At 37.1% G+C, this 17,376-nt stretch overlaps 2 protein-coding genes across 2 annotated transcripts; one reads left to right on the forward strand and one right to left on the reverse strand.

Moving 5' to 3' along the window:
• Positions 1-3,065: 3,065 nt before the first annotated feature.
• LOC147565757 (pesticidal crystal cry8Ba protein) lies at positions 3,066-11,952 on the forward strand. Its single transcript, XM_086652258.1, has 23 exons — positions 3,066-3,373; positions 3,469-3,584; positions 3,687-4,268; positions 4,819-5,069; positions 5,206-5,280; positions 5,439-5,573; positions 6,060-6,178; positions 6,370-6,675; positions 7,009-7,096; positions 7,206-7,311; positions 7,395-7,508; positions 7,656-7,819; positions 7,962-8,082; positions 8,253-8,477; positions 8,588-8,778; positions 8,959-9,126; positions 9,221-9,326; positions 9,508-9,645; positions 9,923-10,084; positions 10,167-10,367; positions 10,616-10,810; positions 10,894-10,965; positions 11,368-11,952. The coding sequence occupies exons 2-23, from the start codon at positions 3,537-3,539 to the stop codon at positions 11,518-11,520; spliced, it is 3,720 nt and encodes a 1,239-aa protein (XP_086508384.1). The 5' UTR covers positions 3,066-3,373; positions 3,469-3,536; the 3' UTR covers positions 11,521-11,952.
• A 484-nt stretch (positions 11,953-12,436) lies between these two features.
• LOC147565758 (uncharacterized) lies at positions 12,437-15,970 on the reverse strand. The gene is made up of 6 exons (XM_086652259.1): positions 15,322-15,970; positions 13,845-13,935; positions 13,578-13,744; positions 13,116-13,143; positions 12,827-12,935; positions 12,437-12,699 (listed from the first exon to the last, which is right to left on the reverse strand). Exons 1-6 carry the CDS (start codon positions 15,574-15,576, stop codon positions 12,618-12,620), a joined length of 732 nt encoding a protein of 243 aa, XP_086508385.1. The 5' UTR covers positions 15,577-15,970; the 3' UTR covers positions 12,437-12,617.
• Between the last annotated feature and the right edge of the window lie 1,406 nt (positions 15,971-17,376).

Genomic DNA, 17,376 nt, shown 5'->3' on the forward strand with positions numbered 1-17,376 from the left:
TAACACTGCAGACACCATCTTCGCCGGATGAAGATCACCGAACGGTTACGGTTCGGCTGATATTCATCAGAAAAGAAAAGGAGAGGGAGGAAGTGGTGGTGGTGGATAAGAGAAAAAAGAGAACTTTTCGTCTCGGCTGATTGCCAGCAGATCACTGGGCGAATAGATCTTCATCCGATGAAGATGGTGGCCTAGTAGTAATACCTTTTACTTTTACCAAGTCAAAATCAATGTGTTTTATATGATGGTAAAAATGGTCAGTGTATTAAAAAAAAACTCTATCCTTGAGTATGAAAAGTGAGTGAAAGGTAATAGGACAGATACTGATTTCATGAGATAGGATGGCACATGCTCCAACATGCATCATTCCAAATTCCCCATGAGAGAGAAAGTGTGAGAAACATTTTCAAATTTTGTGTGAACATGAGATTTACTGGTAACCACAAGCAACCTTTACACGCCATTAATTGTATGTTTTTACCCAGATTTTGGCCAATATAACAGTTTCCCAACCTTCCTTCTCTCTCTATTGTCAGCCCTTTTCGACTACCACATGCTTAATACAAATCGTAATTTGATGGGAAGAAACAAATGTTGTAGAAAAAGAGAAAACAGATAGGACTCAATTATTAAGTGGAACAAACTCAATTACCAATTAGCAATAAATAAAGCGAAAAGAAACCCAAAAAAAGACAAATTGGACTGGTGGATTCAAGTGGTATTAATATATAAATCCCATTCTCTTTCTTCTTAAAATAGAGTGGGCCTATTTTAATTTATTTATTCTTATCCTAGCCTTCCTATAAAATAATGTAATCGACTAGGAGCCTTAGTACTCTTTAGTTGTATAGTATATTAATTAATCCCAAATATTCTCTTCATTTGATATAAAGAACAGTATATGTAAGACTTCAGAGACACCGGTGCCATTTATTCTCCCATAATTTTATTAAATATATTTCTTTCTTCTTTCTACCCTAAAGAAGAAGAATTTTATTCACCGTCTCGCATTTGTATATTTATATTTATACTCGTATGAGATGAGATAAAAAACCGGCAGGGTACACTGGAGGTATACATATTTTTTTTTTTTTTGATGAAGGGGAGGTATACATATTTGAAATGTCAGTTTGTAGCTTTTGATTTGTTTGCCAAAACTAAGTATTTAGTATGATAGGCCTGATATATTTAACATGTAGATTTGGTGAGTCAACAACAACAAAATGTCATTCAAAATTCATTTTCATCAATAATCCAATTCATGATACTAGTGGGTACCTACTTGCACCCACAAAAACTTCTCATCTCTTTCGGCCTAAAAAAGAGGGACACATGAATATCAAAATCAAAAGCAATCAAATTGTTTAAAATTTGAATTTTAGGGTTACCCACTTGCTTTGGAGGTTTTTTTTTTGTTGAACAGCTTTAGAGGCTTCAACTAAGAAAGGAAAAGGGAGAAAGCTATAACGCCAACACTGCGTATACGAAAACCTACCGGTCAAATATTATTTCTCCCCACGAAAAAAATATAATTAAGGGAACTAATTCTAAGATAAATCTGTTTGAAGAAAAAATTAGACGAATTTATTTTGTATGTTGTCTATACTCATCAAAAAGTACGAATGTCAGACCTTATATATGTCATTGATTCGTACTATTTTTTCAGAGAAATGAACTAACATGATTGATCTAATATGGTTCGAAAATAGAATATAACTGAAGATAGACTGGTATTTTTATTTGGGTTGTTTGAATGTGGCACGTTATTTCAAACGATAAACTCTTAATCGAATCTTACTCTATATATGCTCAGAACAAAATCAATCGTACTAGACATCCAAACAAAGAAAATCAAGAAATCAAATGAAAACGAATATTCTAAAATTTGAATACAAATGATTTCTAAAAAAACCACACACTATATTACACTATCACCCAGTTCACACTATTGGGACGATATAGGGCAAAAGTGAGGTTCCAATTGTAGTCCAAAAACAAGTGAGGCGGTTTTGGGTCCCACCCACGACCATTTTAGATCACTACTAGGTTTTTTCTCTCAGTACTACCGGCGTACACATACGAACAGCTGCGTAGCACAATATCAAAATTCCCTGTTCACAGTTTACTTCCCCGCGGAGAAACGTTTTTCGACCGTTTTTGAAATTAATAAAAACAAAATAGCCACGTCATTTTCCCGTTACAAACACACCGACTTTCGTCAACTACGTCTACGTGCCCCTTCTTTTTCGTATTTTATATCTTCTTGATTATTTCTTTTTTGATCCACTGATTTTTTTTTTTTGGACCCCTTATTTTTCGTAAATCTAAAATTGGCTCTAACTTTTTTAATTTCGCAGAATTTCTGTTAGGATCAATATTTTTCTTACAAAAACGTCCTTACGGGTGACACCTTGCTTAATGCCATCACTACTTCTCTTTTTCGAAGTTGTCAAATTAATCACCCATTGATTTTCTTCACCGTGATTACCTTCATCATTATCGTCACCTTAACTTCATAATAATCTTCATCATAAAAAACAATCACCTATAGATTTTATTCATCATGATCATCTTCACCATCATCGATAACAAACACTATTGATTTGAGCTTCCATTGAGTTTAAAAATATTCAAATTTGTTTGTTCACAACAACTATCACCATTAGTTTTCTTCACCATTATCATCTTCATCATCATCATTTTTGCCATTGAAGCTTGAAATCATTGTGAGGGTCACCAAACTCTTCTTTTCTCTGAAAAGATAATGAAAATACTTCCAAGATTTGAGCTTTTTGGACCATTAGAAAAAAATTTAGAAAGGGGGAAGAATAAATAGTTGATTTAACAACTTCTAAAATACTGTATTGATGACATCAGACATGTTGACACACACAAGACATTTTGGAAGAAAAATATAGACTTGAACGAAAACTAAACGGAAATTACGAGAAATCGGGCAATTTTAAATTTACGAAAAACAAAAAATCAAAAAGTAACAGGTCGCAAACAAGGGGACCAAAAAGAAAATAACTCTATTTTTTTCTTTTTACTAAAACAGTACAGTCTTTTTCCTTATTCTCTGTTTTTTTGCTAATCTCAGAATTCTTGATTTAATTTCTCTAATTATTATTAACCATTTCTTTAATCTCGTCATTAAGAATTTTGAAAGGCGATATTAGTAGAACAACACAGGAATCTCCCCAACTTCAAGTCTACCTTTTTCTAGAGAGTTCAAGTAAAGAAATCTAGAGAGAGAAAATTACAAAAAAAAAAAAAACAAGACGGTTCAGAAGACAAAACCCACTCTCTCTCCCTCTCTCCTCGTTCTTGTTCTTCTTCTTCTTCAGTCAGAATTTCTCTTCAAACTTTCGCTGTAAGTAGTTAGTAGTAGTTGAATATCTTTCTTTTCCTGATATTTCTTGTATTTTCTGATTATGGAAAGAAAAGATTTGCAATTTCTTGTTTCAGATTTAGGGTAATATTAAGGGGAGGAATTGAAATCAGCTATTGTAACTGTAAAGGAAACCCTAGAAATAATGTTTACGGAAGGTCTTGATAATAATGCTGTTAAATGGGCAAGAGAGGTAAGGAACTATAACTTCATTAAAATTAGTCAATCTGTTATCTTTTTTACTGTGTTGTACTTGAAATTATAGTTGATTAATGGGTTTCCTTTTGTGAATTAGGGCACGGGTTCTAAGCAGAGACAAGTTCCAGCAATGGTGTCAGGTCAGAGACCTTGGATAGATCCAGTTAGAAATGGAGGTCGAGGTGTTGGATTACCTTCTCCAGGGAAGTTTAGGAGTGGTCATCTTCCATCAGGGGTAATTTCTGGGTCTAGGGTTGTTCATGGAGATACATATGATGATGGGTTTGGATCTGATATGGATGAAACTACAGATACTGAAGAAGAAATTTCTAGTCGAGGGGATTCGATAGATTCGTCACCACCACGACATGCTAAAGGTTCTTCGAAACAAACACAGTATACTAGTGATACCATGACTTCTGATTTTAGTTCTTCAAGAGAAACAATTAATCAGAGGCAAGGGAATGCAGTAGGAGGACAAGTTAGGGGAGTTGGTAATAGGTATTCAGTGAGTTTGCATGATTATACTGAAGATGGTGAATCATCCGATTCTGCGGAATTTCCTTCTACACAGAACAGAACGAATAATGGTTCGAAGTTTCACGGAGGAGCTTACACTTCAGAGGGGTATGCTTCAAGTGTTCCTTCAAAGGCGAATGTGGAAATTCACACTCAAAAGGTATGATTTTTAATGCGTATTCTGATATTATCTTCCCCTATTTAGGTTCTTATGTTGTTCTGAGTATTGGTTATTTGTTCCTATAATTGTAGCACTGTCACTTAAACACCATATGTTCATTAGTCCCTCTCGGTTATTCTATGTCGTGTATATGCTGTTTATATAAGTCTCCTGTTATAGAATTGCCTTTTAAGGAATTGCACCTTTCTAGCTGTGTTTCAATAGCAATGTTTTCAATTATTGAACAATTATCAACTATTCCGAGCTAGTAATTCTCGTAATGTATATCACTTATCATCACCAGTTTTCTGTTTAGCTTACCCGGATTGCCGCTTGAAGTGTTTTGATGTCTCGATTAACTGTAATTGGGTTACAATGTGATTTCAATCAATTTCCGACGCTTTGCTATCTTAGACATCAATTTTGTAGAAATTTGGATATTATCATGACCATTAGCAACATATTTATTTTTCTTTGTGAGTAGAAATTTCATCTGCAGTGCTAGTTTGTATTGTACTTTTCGTTTAATGCTTATCTGGTATGTTTATAGGATTTCAACATTAGTCACCAAAAGACTAGGACGTTTTCTGATGATGATGTCCCTAGTGCTCCTCCACTTGGCAGCTCTTATGGTCAGGAGACAAACCAAGATGCGGAGCAAACTCCAGACTCTAGAGCATATGGTACATCCAGGACTGTAATGTCAAATGGTCAAAAGGAGCCAAACGCAGCCTCAAACTTAGCTTCTGAAGTCACGGCTCAGGATATGACTGGAAGCGGGATTCCTGATCAGTTTGGCAGGTTTGTTTATGCTCTTGAGTCTTGATTCTGATTCTTCTTATTATAAGTTTTAAGGAATATAGTTACCACACAAAAGTACCGAGTAAAGTGCAGGCTCTAAATTGAGCAATTTGATTACTGCCTTTATGTTTCACAGGGCCTCTGTGGGTGTTGAAGCTGCTGCTACATCTTCAGGTTCATTACCAGCTCGTGTTCCCACGTTTCATGCCAGGTATACTTAACCTTTAGCACTTTGGTCGTATAATGAGCCTGCACCCACTTTTGACTAGTCATATTTTAACATAACTGTTACAAATCTTTCAATTTTTCCCGTTTTTAGAGTTTTAATTTAGTGTGAACTATTCTTGTTTTCTTGTAATTTTGATACAGTGGTCAAGGTCCATGGTATGCTGTGATAGCTTATGATGCATGTGTTCGTCTCTGTCTTAATTCGTGGGCGAGGGGTTGCATGGAAGCACCCATCTTTCTGGAAAACGAATGTGCCTTGCTGCGAAGTGCATTTGGGTGAGTTCACTTTGACATGGTTTTAGACAATTTGTATTGTTAGATATTACCATTCATTCCTTTATGTTTTCCTAATTTCTCATGAACTAGATATTAATTTTTCTCATCTTCACTTTTACCCTTGAAATGCTTGTCGAAATTGAACATCCGAAACACGTGTCTCTATCAGAAACTACTGTGAAATAATACACGTAAACAGTGAAAGAATGAGTCTGTTGATTGCCAGTCAGATAGTGTAAGCTGCATTTTGTTTCCAATGTTGTCAAGATCAATTTGTAAGTAGTTTTGTGCTCAGTGGGAGTGATGTTGAGGATCATCTATAACAAATAGGAAAAGTACCCCGCTGAAAAAACTGTCAACATCTTATATACTTCGTTAAGACCGCAAAATCATATTCTTGGACTTGCTGTTTGAATCTTAATGGGTATTAAACTTTGTTTCTAATGCATGGGTCATACTTCTACTCCATTTGTTTTTCTGTTACAGTTTACAGCAGGTATTGTTACAGTCAGAGGAAGAACTATTCGCAAACCGATCATCAAAGCCTGTTACTGACGGAGCTGCACCAAAGCCTAAGAAAACTATCGGGAAAATGAAGGTTCAAGGTGCTTATCAATATCTAATCTGGACCTTGGGACATCCGTACTGTATAATGCTCTTCATAACTCCTGTTGTGAAGCCGACTTTAGTTTGGTGGTAATTTGTGTCTCTCCGCTGTGGAGACCAGGGTTTAAAACTTACTGTATCGAAGAACTATTATTGATGTCTCTAATGGGTGACCTTTTCCTTCTTGCAGTTCGTAAAGTCAAAATGGGTCTGGACCCACCTACAGGTTGCAGCTTTACTTCTCTGAAGTCCCCAAGTATCAAAATGGAAGTTGTTCGCTACCGCTTCTCAAATTTACAGTCAACCATTTCCTCTGGATTTTCCGCACTACGGAGAGTTCGGGTGGCACCTCGAGTACCTGCAAATGGATCCTTTTCACAACATAGTTTGGCATATATGCAAGCAAGCACCCAGTATATCAAACAGGTTTCAGCACTCCTAAAAGTCGGGGTTACAACTCTACGGAGCAGTTCAACATCATATGAAGTAGTACAAGGTGGTTATCGTCAATCTGAGTTGATTAATAGTTCTCCTAATTTATTGCGGACAGACAAGTAGTTCTTGAGAGTTCTTGAGAAGCAAGCTCTTGTATTGTCTACTCGACAAGATAACCGACTTGTTTTCGTGCCCAATAATAGTTTTGGTGACTACCCATTAAAGAACTAGCTACCTTGACCTAGTTGATATTTACTCCTCATTGAAATAATACTGTATGGAAATATAGTATCAATTAGCTGATCCTTGCGTTTACCATCACTAGTGTATAAGAACCGCTCATGGTTGACCCTCGTACCAATTGTTTAATTAGGTCATTTTCTAATGTTAACAGAGGCATATTCTTGTCTTTTGAAACTGAAGAGTTCGACTGAAGAGGATGCAGTTCGTATGCAGCCTGGATCTGGTGAAACTCACGTATTGTAAGTGTTTTCATTCCACAATCTTGTCTGCAAAATTTTCTCTCGACTCTTCAACATCTATATCAGAGTGCATAAAACTTCAATTCGCTTGTGTTGTCCTGTCGACCAGCTTTCCAGATAGCCTTGGTGATGACCTTGTCATTGAAGTTCAGGATTCCAAAGGAAAGCATTATGGTCGCGTGGTTGCTCAGGTTGCTACTGTTGCGGAGGACTTGGTAAGAAATTCTTTGATGCAAGCCTGTAAAAGTAAATTTTTGTACTTGTCTGCTTTAAGAACTTATGTATCATTTACATGCAGGGAGAAAAGGTTCGCTGGTGGTGCATTTATCGTGAACCAGAACATGAGCTTGTTGGCAGAATACAACTTCATATAAATTATTCAACCGGTCCAGATGAAAATGGTCATCTTAAGGTATAGGGCCCTGCAACTCCAATTACCATGAAAGATGTTCGATTGTTTATAATCGTTCTCTTAGTTTCTACGATTGGGAATCTTGGATATGGCTTTATGTGATTTCACCAGAATTATGCATGCTAACTTATTTCCCTCTTGTTTTAGTGTGGGTCTGTTGCAGAGACTGTGGCATATGACTTGGTTTTAGAGGTTGCAATGAAAATTCAACATTTTCAGCAAAGAAAATTGCTACTAGATGGTCCATGGAAGTGGTTACTTATTGAATTTGCATCATACTATGGGGTTTCAGATGCATATACTAAACTAAGGTACGGATTAACCGATTAGGGATATGTTTTGTGTAGGACACTTGTTTCAGGCTTTTGGCTGAAATTGCTAGTTCCAACTCCCATCTACTGCCTTTGGGAGTTAATGTTCGATATAGTCATAGTTCTCGGTTTACATGTGCAGATACCTTTCCTATGTTATGGATGTAGCTACGCCAACAGAAGACTGTCTTGTTCTGGTGCATGATTTGCTGCTACCTGTACTCATGAAGGGCCGCAGTAAGAACGCGTTGAGTCATCAAGAGGTATGCATCTTTAACTGCATAGTACATGTTATCCTACAATTTTGTCTACATCAGAATTTGAGATTTGATACGTTTTTTTTTTCTATCAAAGAGGGACATGTGGTCCATTTACACCACTCTTCTTTCTTATTTCACGAGTGCATTATTAATGGCTGATAGTGCTTTACCAGAACCGCATCTTGGGGGAAATTGAAGATCAAATTGAGCAGATTTTTGCGTTGGTTTTTGAGAACTATAAATCACTGGATGAATCATTTCCATCAGGAATAGTAGACGTTTTCAGGCCTGCAATTGGAACTCCAGCTCCCGCTTTGGCGCCTGCTGTCAAGCTATACACTCTTCTTCATGACATATTATCTCCAGAAATACAATTGAAACTATGCGGCTACTTCCAGGTCAAGTATCTCCCCATACCTTTTCCAGCATCGTGTGTTTGATGATAAATTGGGGTATTGTTCAATTATTTCGGCACTACGCGTCTGATTTCTACTCCGTAACTGTCCAGGTCGCAGCCAAAAAGAGATCACGAAGGCACTTGACAGAGACTGACGAGTTTGTTGCTGCCAATAGTGAAGGCATGCTGATGGATGTTTTGACTCTTTCCACTGCCTACCAGAAGATGAAGTCTCTGGTCTTGAATATTAGAAACGAAGTTTTTAGAGATATGGAGATCCATAACACCCATGTTCTTCCGAGGTGAGTATAGCCATTGGGGTACTGTTTACCTTTATATTTTGGAAGTGGAGAAAAGTACATTTCTTCATTCGCTTCAGTGAAGAGACTCCACTAGAATTTTACATGATTTTACTACATATGTGCTTGACTACCTAAATAACAATATGTGCAATCTTATCGTTAATGTGTTTAATCATGCAGTTTTATAGACCTCCCAAATATCTCTTCATCCATATATAGCGTGGAGCTTTGCAGTAGATTGCGTGCTTTCCTTGTTGCCTGCCCTCCTACTGGCCCCTCACCTCATGTGGTGGAGCTTGTAATTGCTACTGCAGATTTTCAGAGGGATCTCGCTAGCTGGAATATTAAGTAAGTAGCTTTTCTTAAATATTCTGGATTGTGAAGAACACTAATAAAATATTTATTACTCGTAATATCCTGACCTGTTTTCTACATTTCTTAGTCCTGTCAAAGGAGGAGTGGATGCAAAAGAGTTGTTCCATTTGTACATCATACTCTGGATCCAAGATAAGCGTCTATCCCTGCTCGAGTCATGTAAAGTAGACAAGGTATTCATCTTATATCTTTCATTCTATATTATATAATAAAATGGAATTAAGAAAGGACATGCGCGCATAAAAGGTGTGCAAGAAAAGACATGCTATGCTTTTGTAATGGTTTCTAATCTACCTGTAACTCTATGGTTAGAGTTTTGGTATAAAAAACTGATGAAAGAGTAACCACTTGCAGGTGAAGTGGTCTGGAGTCAGAACTCAACATTCTACTACCCCTTTCGTGGATGACATGTATGAGCGGCTGCGAGGAACATTAACCGAATACGATACCATTATCTGTCGATGGCCTGAATACACTTTCGTCCTTGAAAATGTAAGTCCAATTAGGATCCCTCTACGTAGAATACTCTTTTGTTCTCTTGGTACCCCCAGCTTGGCATTCCATGAAATTTTGCGTATAGTCATTGAGTCCTGGACCTGGTTATGCCTCGGTTTTCTCTTTGTTATGTTCAAACATATAAACCAACTTGCAGTTAATCCACGTCAGCATGTATTTGGCTGAATAATTTACAGTCCATTGGTAGAACTTAAACCCCAAATCTCTGAAACTAATAAAAGTTTATTTGTTTATGTGGCGATCTGTTAAAAAGGCCATTGCAGAGGTTGAAAAGGCAATTGTTGAGTCTTTGGACAAGCAATACGTTGATGTTCTTTCACCACTGAAAGACAATCTGGCGCCTAAGAAGTTTGGTCTCAAATACATACAGAAACTTGCTAATCGTTCTGTAACTCCCTACACTGTCCCTGAAGAGGTGAGTTTTTTTGTTGTGTGTAATTAGAGTCTCGAGGTTTCTTGAACTTTGTTGTGACTGATTCCATTATTGGCTGTCTCAGTTGGGAATTCTTTTGAACTCGATGAAGAGAATGCTTGATGTGTTGAGACCCAGGATAGAAACCCAGTTTAAATCTTGGGGTTCTTGCATACCAAACGCTGGAAGTACAGTCCCCGGGGAGCGCCTTAGCGAAATAACAGTTATGCTGAGAACTAAGTTCAGAAATTATATGCAAGCAGTTGTTGAAAAACTTGCAGAGAATGTAAGTTCCATTTTAAAATAGTATACCTCGTTGTTACTTTATCTTCGTTGTATGCATTTCTTCATTACCATTACAGAAAGTAGACTTCAGTAAAGAATTTGATCAAGTAATAGTGTGGTGATTGTTCAGAAGGAAAACTTGATCGAGATTTAAGTTTTAAAGTTCTTTGTCAGTAGATGCATAATACTATAATAGAATCACTTCTTTGTGCTACCTGATCATAATGTATTTACCTTTGACATTTGCAGACAAGAATGCAGAATGCAACAAAGCTGAAAAAAGTCATCCAAGACTCAAAGGAAACAGTAGTTGAATCAGATGTCAGAAGCAGAATGCAGCCGTTGAAGGACCAGTTAACAAGTACAATGAATCACCTCCATAATGTATTCGAGACTCATGTATTTGTAGCTCTCTGTCGTGGATATTGGGATCGGATGGGACAGGTAAGTCATGAGTGTCACTTTTGTTTTCGAGGAATATTATCAGTTTAAGAGTGTAGTAAAACTGTTTTTCTTCTCTCATTTAGGATGTTCTAAGTTTCTTGGAGAACAGGAAAGAAAACAGGGCATGGTATAAAGGCTCTCGAGTTGCAGTAGCTGTAAGTCATTCACATAACTTTTTACAAGAAAATGTTATCTCATCCGATGTTGTTTTTGCGTTCTGGCATCTGAAATCTGTCCATATGTCTGGGTTGACTCTGAGTCAGATTCTAAAATGTTTTTTTTTCTTTAATTTCTGGCTCATCACATCTGAGCTGTTTTCCACCGATTTTGGTCAGACTTGTATTATGCTTGATTTGAGGATAAATATCTCACTCGTGTGAAATTATTATTCCATCATCAAACGAGTCAGATGTGGGTAAGTGAGATTCTGTCGTTCGGCTGAACCGAATGCACACATATAGAAGAAAAGCAAGTACTACCCAGAATACCATTACATAAGTTGACTAGCTCATAACTTTCAAAATGCTTCCGTCTTTTGACTAGCTTGGAACTTGCAGGTTCTGGATGATACCTTTGCATCACAGTTACAACAACTACTTGGCAATTCACTACAAGAGAAAGATCTTGAGCCTCCAAGATCGATAATGGAAGTTCGATCAATGCTTTGTAAGGATGCTCCTAATCACAAGGACTCCAATTACTACTACTAGTTCTCTCCACTAGTATGAGGAAGAAAAACAGACCACTTTTTTAGAAGTACAACCTTGAAGAATCAAGAAATAATCATGATATGTAGTTACACAGTTTATGGATTTGATTGATTGCGAGAACAAGCTTCAACATAGGCGTGCCGATCCACAAGAATACAGCCTTGGAACGACAGGCTGATCCAATTTTGTACAGGAAGAGAGAGAAACTCATTGCAGCTTGTCGAGTCCGTCTCCTTTTGTTCTTCTTTCCTTGAATATATTACCAAACAAATGTATGTCATTAGTAATCCTTGTTTACCACCAATTCAGTAGTTGTTTCAGCTTTCTTTGAATCTTCATAAACAGTAAGATAAAAGTGTTGAATGGAAAGGTTTGGTTGTAATATCACTCTGATCCAGTTTGTTTTGTTACTAAAGATATCAGTTCTCTTCAGTTGGTTTGTGGCCTCTCTGCTCGTACAAGCTGGGATATTGTTTTTACGTGTGTGCACAGTTAAATTTGGGATCCGCTACATAAATATGTAATTTCAACATAGACCAAAATCTCCGGCCACCTTCGCCGGAGATCACCATCATCCTCGTATCTTCACCGCCGTCCCTCTCCGCCCTCTCTTCATTTTCATCCTCATCTGGAACTCTAAAGGGAAAAAATCACCTTCAACTAGAGAAAGAGAGATAGATGGCGATCTTTCATCTTTCTTTTCCGGTTAACTGAAGATGAAGAAGATTTGATTGTTATGGTGGCGATGCAGATGAAAAGCAGGTGGTTCATGGAGAAGATGGTAGTGTGTTTTCACCATCATGTAAGAAATTTTATGGTCTATATATATGCTACCTCTCTTATAAAGATTACAAAAACCGATCAAGAGAGACTGGCAACTAAATAAAGAGGGGATGAGATGAAAGAAAAACTAAACTGAGTATAAATCAAGATGAAAAGGTTTATTTTGGGAACTAACATATATACAAGTTGGCTTAAGAGGATCAAATTGATCTGTTAATCATCTAGTTAACACTTAATATTATAATCTTTTTTGACCTAAAATCACGCGAGCTCACAAAGTACCAAATATACACAATTAACATTGGTGAGATCAGTCAGAAAAGCTTCGATATTACACGGCATGATGTCCAAAAGGCGACAGAAGCTGCCTTAAACAGTGCTGGGTTTTGGTATATCCTGTTGGAAAGTAGCAAAAAAGGTTAGTTTGCTCTAAAGATTCAAAGTTCCAAACTGCAACAACCCTAAAGAAATAGTTATTAGAAGATATTAAGTATGAAATTTTCAGAATGGAAAGGAAACATACCCAACTGCAGTTGCTCCCCAGGATGCTACATTATAAATAACTATGCTTCCATCCCATGCCTTCCGCAGTTTCCCCTTCCTCTTTTTCGTCGCAAAAGTTTTGCTCAAAGCTGGAATGAAATAATAACAGAATGTAATTTCCGACCTTCGAAAGCCGATGCAGCTTTCACAACTGATCAGTCAACTTCTGACTAACTCTGCTCATTCATCTTAGTTTTTTGTAAAATTATGGATGGTGTCACTAAAGGCAGCTTTAAGCAAAAAAAGTTTAATAAGATATTAAGAGTTACCTTCTTGGAGTTGATTGGGTGTTAGTTCCTGGAAAGAAAAATGATCAAACTTTAGACACTTATGCATTAGAACCAAAACCCTTCAACGTCTAGAGTGAAATTGTCATCTTAAATTTTGTAATACAGTTCGGGTACTAGATTCACATGCATCAATCATTTTCACGGACAAACAATAAACTGAGTCCGCACATAGAAGAAGGAGAAAGTGTGGAAAATGTTCACAAGAAGAAGCTATAAGGCCACGTGAGTAAAAAAAGGACAGTGTTTCTCATTATGAATATAAGAGGGGAGTACATAGCCCAGAATAGGGACAGGATTAGCTCAGTGATGATTTCATGAAAACAGCTGAGGGTGTCTAACTAACTGAGTCACAAATGAACAAGCAGAACTCTGGACTACTGAATGAATAAAAGAGACTTGTGATTAATAACGAAAGCTCGCTGGTCAGAGGAGCTCACATACTTTAGGCTGTTTTAGTGACAACAGATATGCCGTCGTGAAGGAAGCAATACCCTCTAGTATATCTTCTTGTCGAACAAGGACAAAACTTTCTTGGTCCGACTCAATATCCTGTCCATCCCATAAATCGCTCTCACAAATAATGTCCCAGGAACCACCTTCTTCTGCCACTGTAAATAAACAATTTGTTAAGTTCACACCCGAGTTTATGCTAAATACACAGGCATTCCAAGTGCACCAACTGTATGTCAGGAACAATCAGAAACTTACCAGCAAGGGTTTGTGGAGCTGAAGCGCTGGTGTTCCCAAGCTTTTCAAGAAAGTTTGGGGAGTCAACTCCGGACTTCAGAAAACTACATAGCTGCATATAGACAGAACCAAATTCACACTTTCAAAATGAACAAGCATGAAACAGTGTTGGATGCTTAATGACATAGATACTGGCAGAAACAAGAAGATTTAACAAGCTTTAATGGAACATGTAGACATACATCGATAGATATCTGTTACGACGAAGATCTAGAGAACCAGAACAGCAGTAATGAAAGTAAGCAATCAAATTGAACACAAGGAATTTACGTGGTTCGGTGGCAAAACCTAAGACAAGGGGAACAATATGCGATGATTTTCACTATGTATGCAGATCATGATTATAAATATTTCTCAAGGATTTCAATATGTGTATCACACTAGCACCATAGCAATCCGCCTCTACGAACACTCCCCTAAAACCAAGAAAAAAATGCATCCCTTACAAGACCAAGGAAAACATAACGTAAATGGATCGGGCAAAAATTTCGACCGCAATTAACGGTTTCTCTTGTGGCTCTTCGGGTTATCTACTGACGGACCCATATTCAACATTTTCATTTTTCAACAAGACTCCCTTTACTCCCCACCCATACCCAAGAAAAATAAAAGGATTAGCAAGATCTCTAACTATCATGTAACTATTTTCTTTTTATTAGAATCATAAGGAAAATCTAGAGTAAAACTGAAAAGTAGTGACAGGAACTCTAGGTTTCTCAAAAACATAGAGATACCAGTGAAGGAGTGCACGTCATCCGAAGTTCACCAAATACGGTTGTATTTCCAGCTTACTGTACTTGATAAAGTACTTAACCCGTTCTCTAGACATGGAAATCAATGAGTAGACGATTCATTCATCACTTATAGAGACACATGGATGTATCCATCATACCTGTGACTATTCAGCTAAAAACCAATTGGCAGTGAGTAGAGAGGACGGCAATATTATATTCCTGGTTACCTTTTTCCCATGGGGGACTATCCCGACGGTATCTACCTCTGATTTTATCTTTCACTTACTGCATCAAACTCTACACAAAAATTCAATATCTAGGAATCCATTTATTTCGGTCCGGATGAACTAGTTGCATAATAAACAGTAAAGGAAGTCTTCTATACTTTAGTCAATTGCAACTAACAAACAGGCAGAACTATGCTTACTTCACAAGATCACATAGTAACCATCCTTCATACCATCACCAACTATCTAAACCATCAAATTTTGAAGCCCAAAACTTTACTTAAAATTTACTACTTGAATTCAACTAAACTACTAAATAGAAAAACAATCAAAGACCGTAAATTTATGATACCAATCTATCAATAAATACATCAACCCCATTTATTGTGCAATTTTCATCAAAAAAATCAACAAAATCACACAATTCAACACCAAAACCTCAAAAAAAAAAACCCAAAATTCAAAATCCCCTCTTACCTGAGCAGTCTCAGAATCATCAAATTGAGTACTAGAATCTTTGTCATCCTCGTCATCATCTTTCTCATCAGCGTCATCATCAACATCTAGATCATCAGAACCAGTAGTTCCTATAGATTCAAGAGCTCTCTGGCACTGTTCAAGTAGTGCTTGTAAGGTTTTCATCTTAACACGAAGCTGATTTGTTTCTTCACCATCTACTACTACTACACCTTCCGTGGTCGAAGCTTTTGAATCTCTAACCTCAACCTCCATAATTTCCCAATCCGAAACCCTAAAGTTGGAAGCTTTTTTTCTCCCCTAATTTAGAGTTGAATTAGAAGAACACTTGTTCGATACGATTCCTTACTAGTATATCTTTTGTTATGACGTTTGGTAGGTTTAATTCCATGAGCAAGAAGGAATCCAGAGAGAGAAACTAATCATTGAAGGGTGTGCTTAGTAGTGTTTTGTAAATTTAAATCTCTTGCCATTATTATGTAAAAATGTGTTATAAAATGGTCGTGGATATATGGACAACTAAATTTCTTACGTAATCAACTAAATTGGGTGTAAGAAAAATTTAAATAATTCATGGAGTAAAGAAAGATATCTGAGGCTAATGAAAAGAAGATAGGTTTTGGAACAGTTACGTCGATAGAGAAGCTTCAGTTTTTCTCGAGTCGAAATTAGGGTTTCCTATTAGAGATAAAATTCGAGGCGTTATAAACAGATACCATCGCTCTTTTTGACTTGGTCCAATAGCTTGGACAGATATTTAGTCTCGTCTAGTTTCCAGATGAAACAAGCTCTAGTTTCGTCTGGAAACCAGAACTCCGACGAAGAGGCTCATCCTCTTCGTCGGAGATAGAGAGAGAGAAAACAGAAGAGAGAGGGAAGAAGATAGAAAAGAAGAAGAACGAAGAGGGAGAAAGAAGAAGAAACAAATAAAAAATAATAATTTTGTTTTAAGTTTGAAAGTCGCTAAAAAATTTGGTTGATCGGTAACCTTCGTCGGAGAAGACGATGAGGTGGCAGGGAGATGAAATGGATGAGAGATGTGATGAAATTGAGGAGAGAGTGAGAGAGATAAGGTGGCTTTAATGTTCTTAAAATTTTTGAGAATGAATTCCCTTTTGGCCACTAAATTAATTCTAAAAAGTCAAACCTTTTGTAGAAATTAACCATATTTAAAGCAGGAAATTGGGCCGAATATCTAATTTTAAACATTTTTTTTTTGAGAATTCGACTACGATCTACGTTAGTCGTTACAAAACATTGATGCATCATGAAGATGTAATAAACACGATAACCGCCTAATTTATACCACGTATGAAAGATGCCTAAAGTCTAATAACGCAGAGGCCTAAAGCCTAATAACACATAGTCCTAAAGCCCGACAAAGTATTACTTTATATATACCCTAAATTACATGGAATGACTCTTGGTGGCAAACTGCTTCCACGAGACTCGATTCCACGACCTCAAGGGCTTAAGAGGAGTGTCCAACCACTGCACCAAAGGCAAGTGGACCGGGACTCGATCCCACAACCTCATGGGCTTAAGAGGGGTGTCCAACCACTGCACCAAAGGCTGGTGGACCGAGACTCGATCCCACAACCTCATGGGGGTTAAGAGGGGTGTCAAACCACTGCACCAAAATACAAATTTTTGTTTTGTTAAAAAGACAAATTTTTTTGTTAAAAACAAATTTTATATTTTTTTTGTTAAAAATTAAATTATTGTATTTTGTTTGGTTAAAAACTCAATATCTTTTACAAAGGTGTTGCAAAGCATTGTAAGACATTGCAAAGGTGTTGCATGGCGTTGCAAAAGTTGTTGTAAGGTGTTGCAATACGCTCCAAAGCTATCGCAAAGCAGTCGTAAAGGTGTCACAAGGCGTTGCAAAATTGTCGCAAGGCAATGTAAAGCTGTAGCAAGGCGCTGCAAAACTGTCGCAAGGTGTTGCAAATCAAAAAAGTACTTAGAGAGCTGAAGACTAAAAAAACTGATTGATCATTTTTAACCAAAGTTCAAATTTTTTAAGGAGCTTTGACCAAAATTTTCAATTTAAAA

This window comes from Eschscholzia californica, unplaced genomic scaffold (genome assembly GCF_041429995.1).
Source record: "Eschscholzia californica isolate CP2 unplaced genomic scaffold, dmEscCali1.0.p SCAF_1, whole genome shotgun sequence".
NCBI lineage: Eukaryota > Viridiplantae > Streptophyta > Magnoliopsida > Ranunculales > Papaveraceae > Eschscholzia > Eschscholzia californica.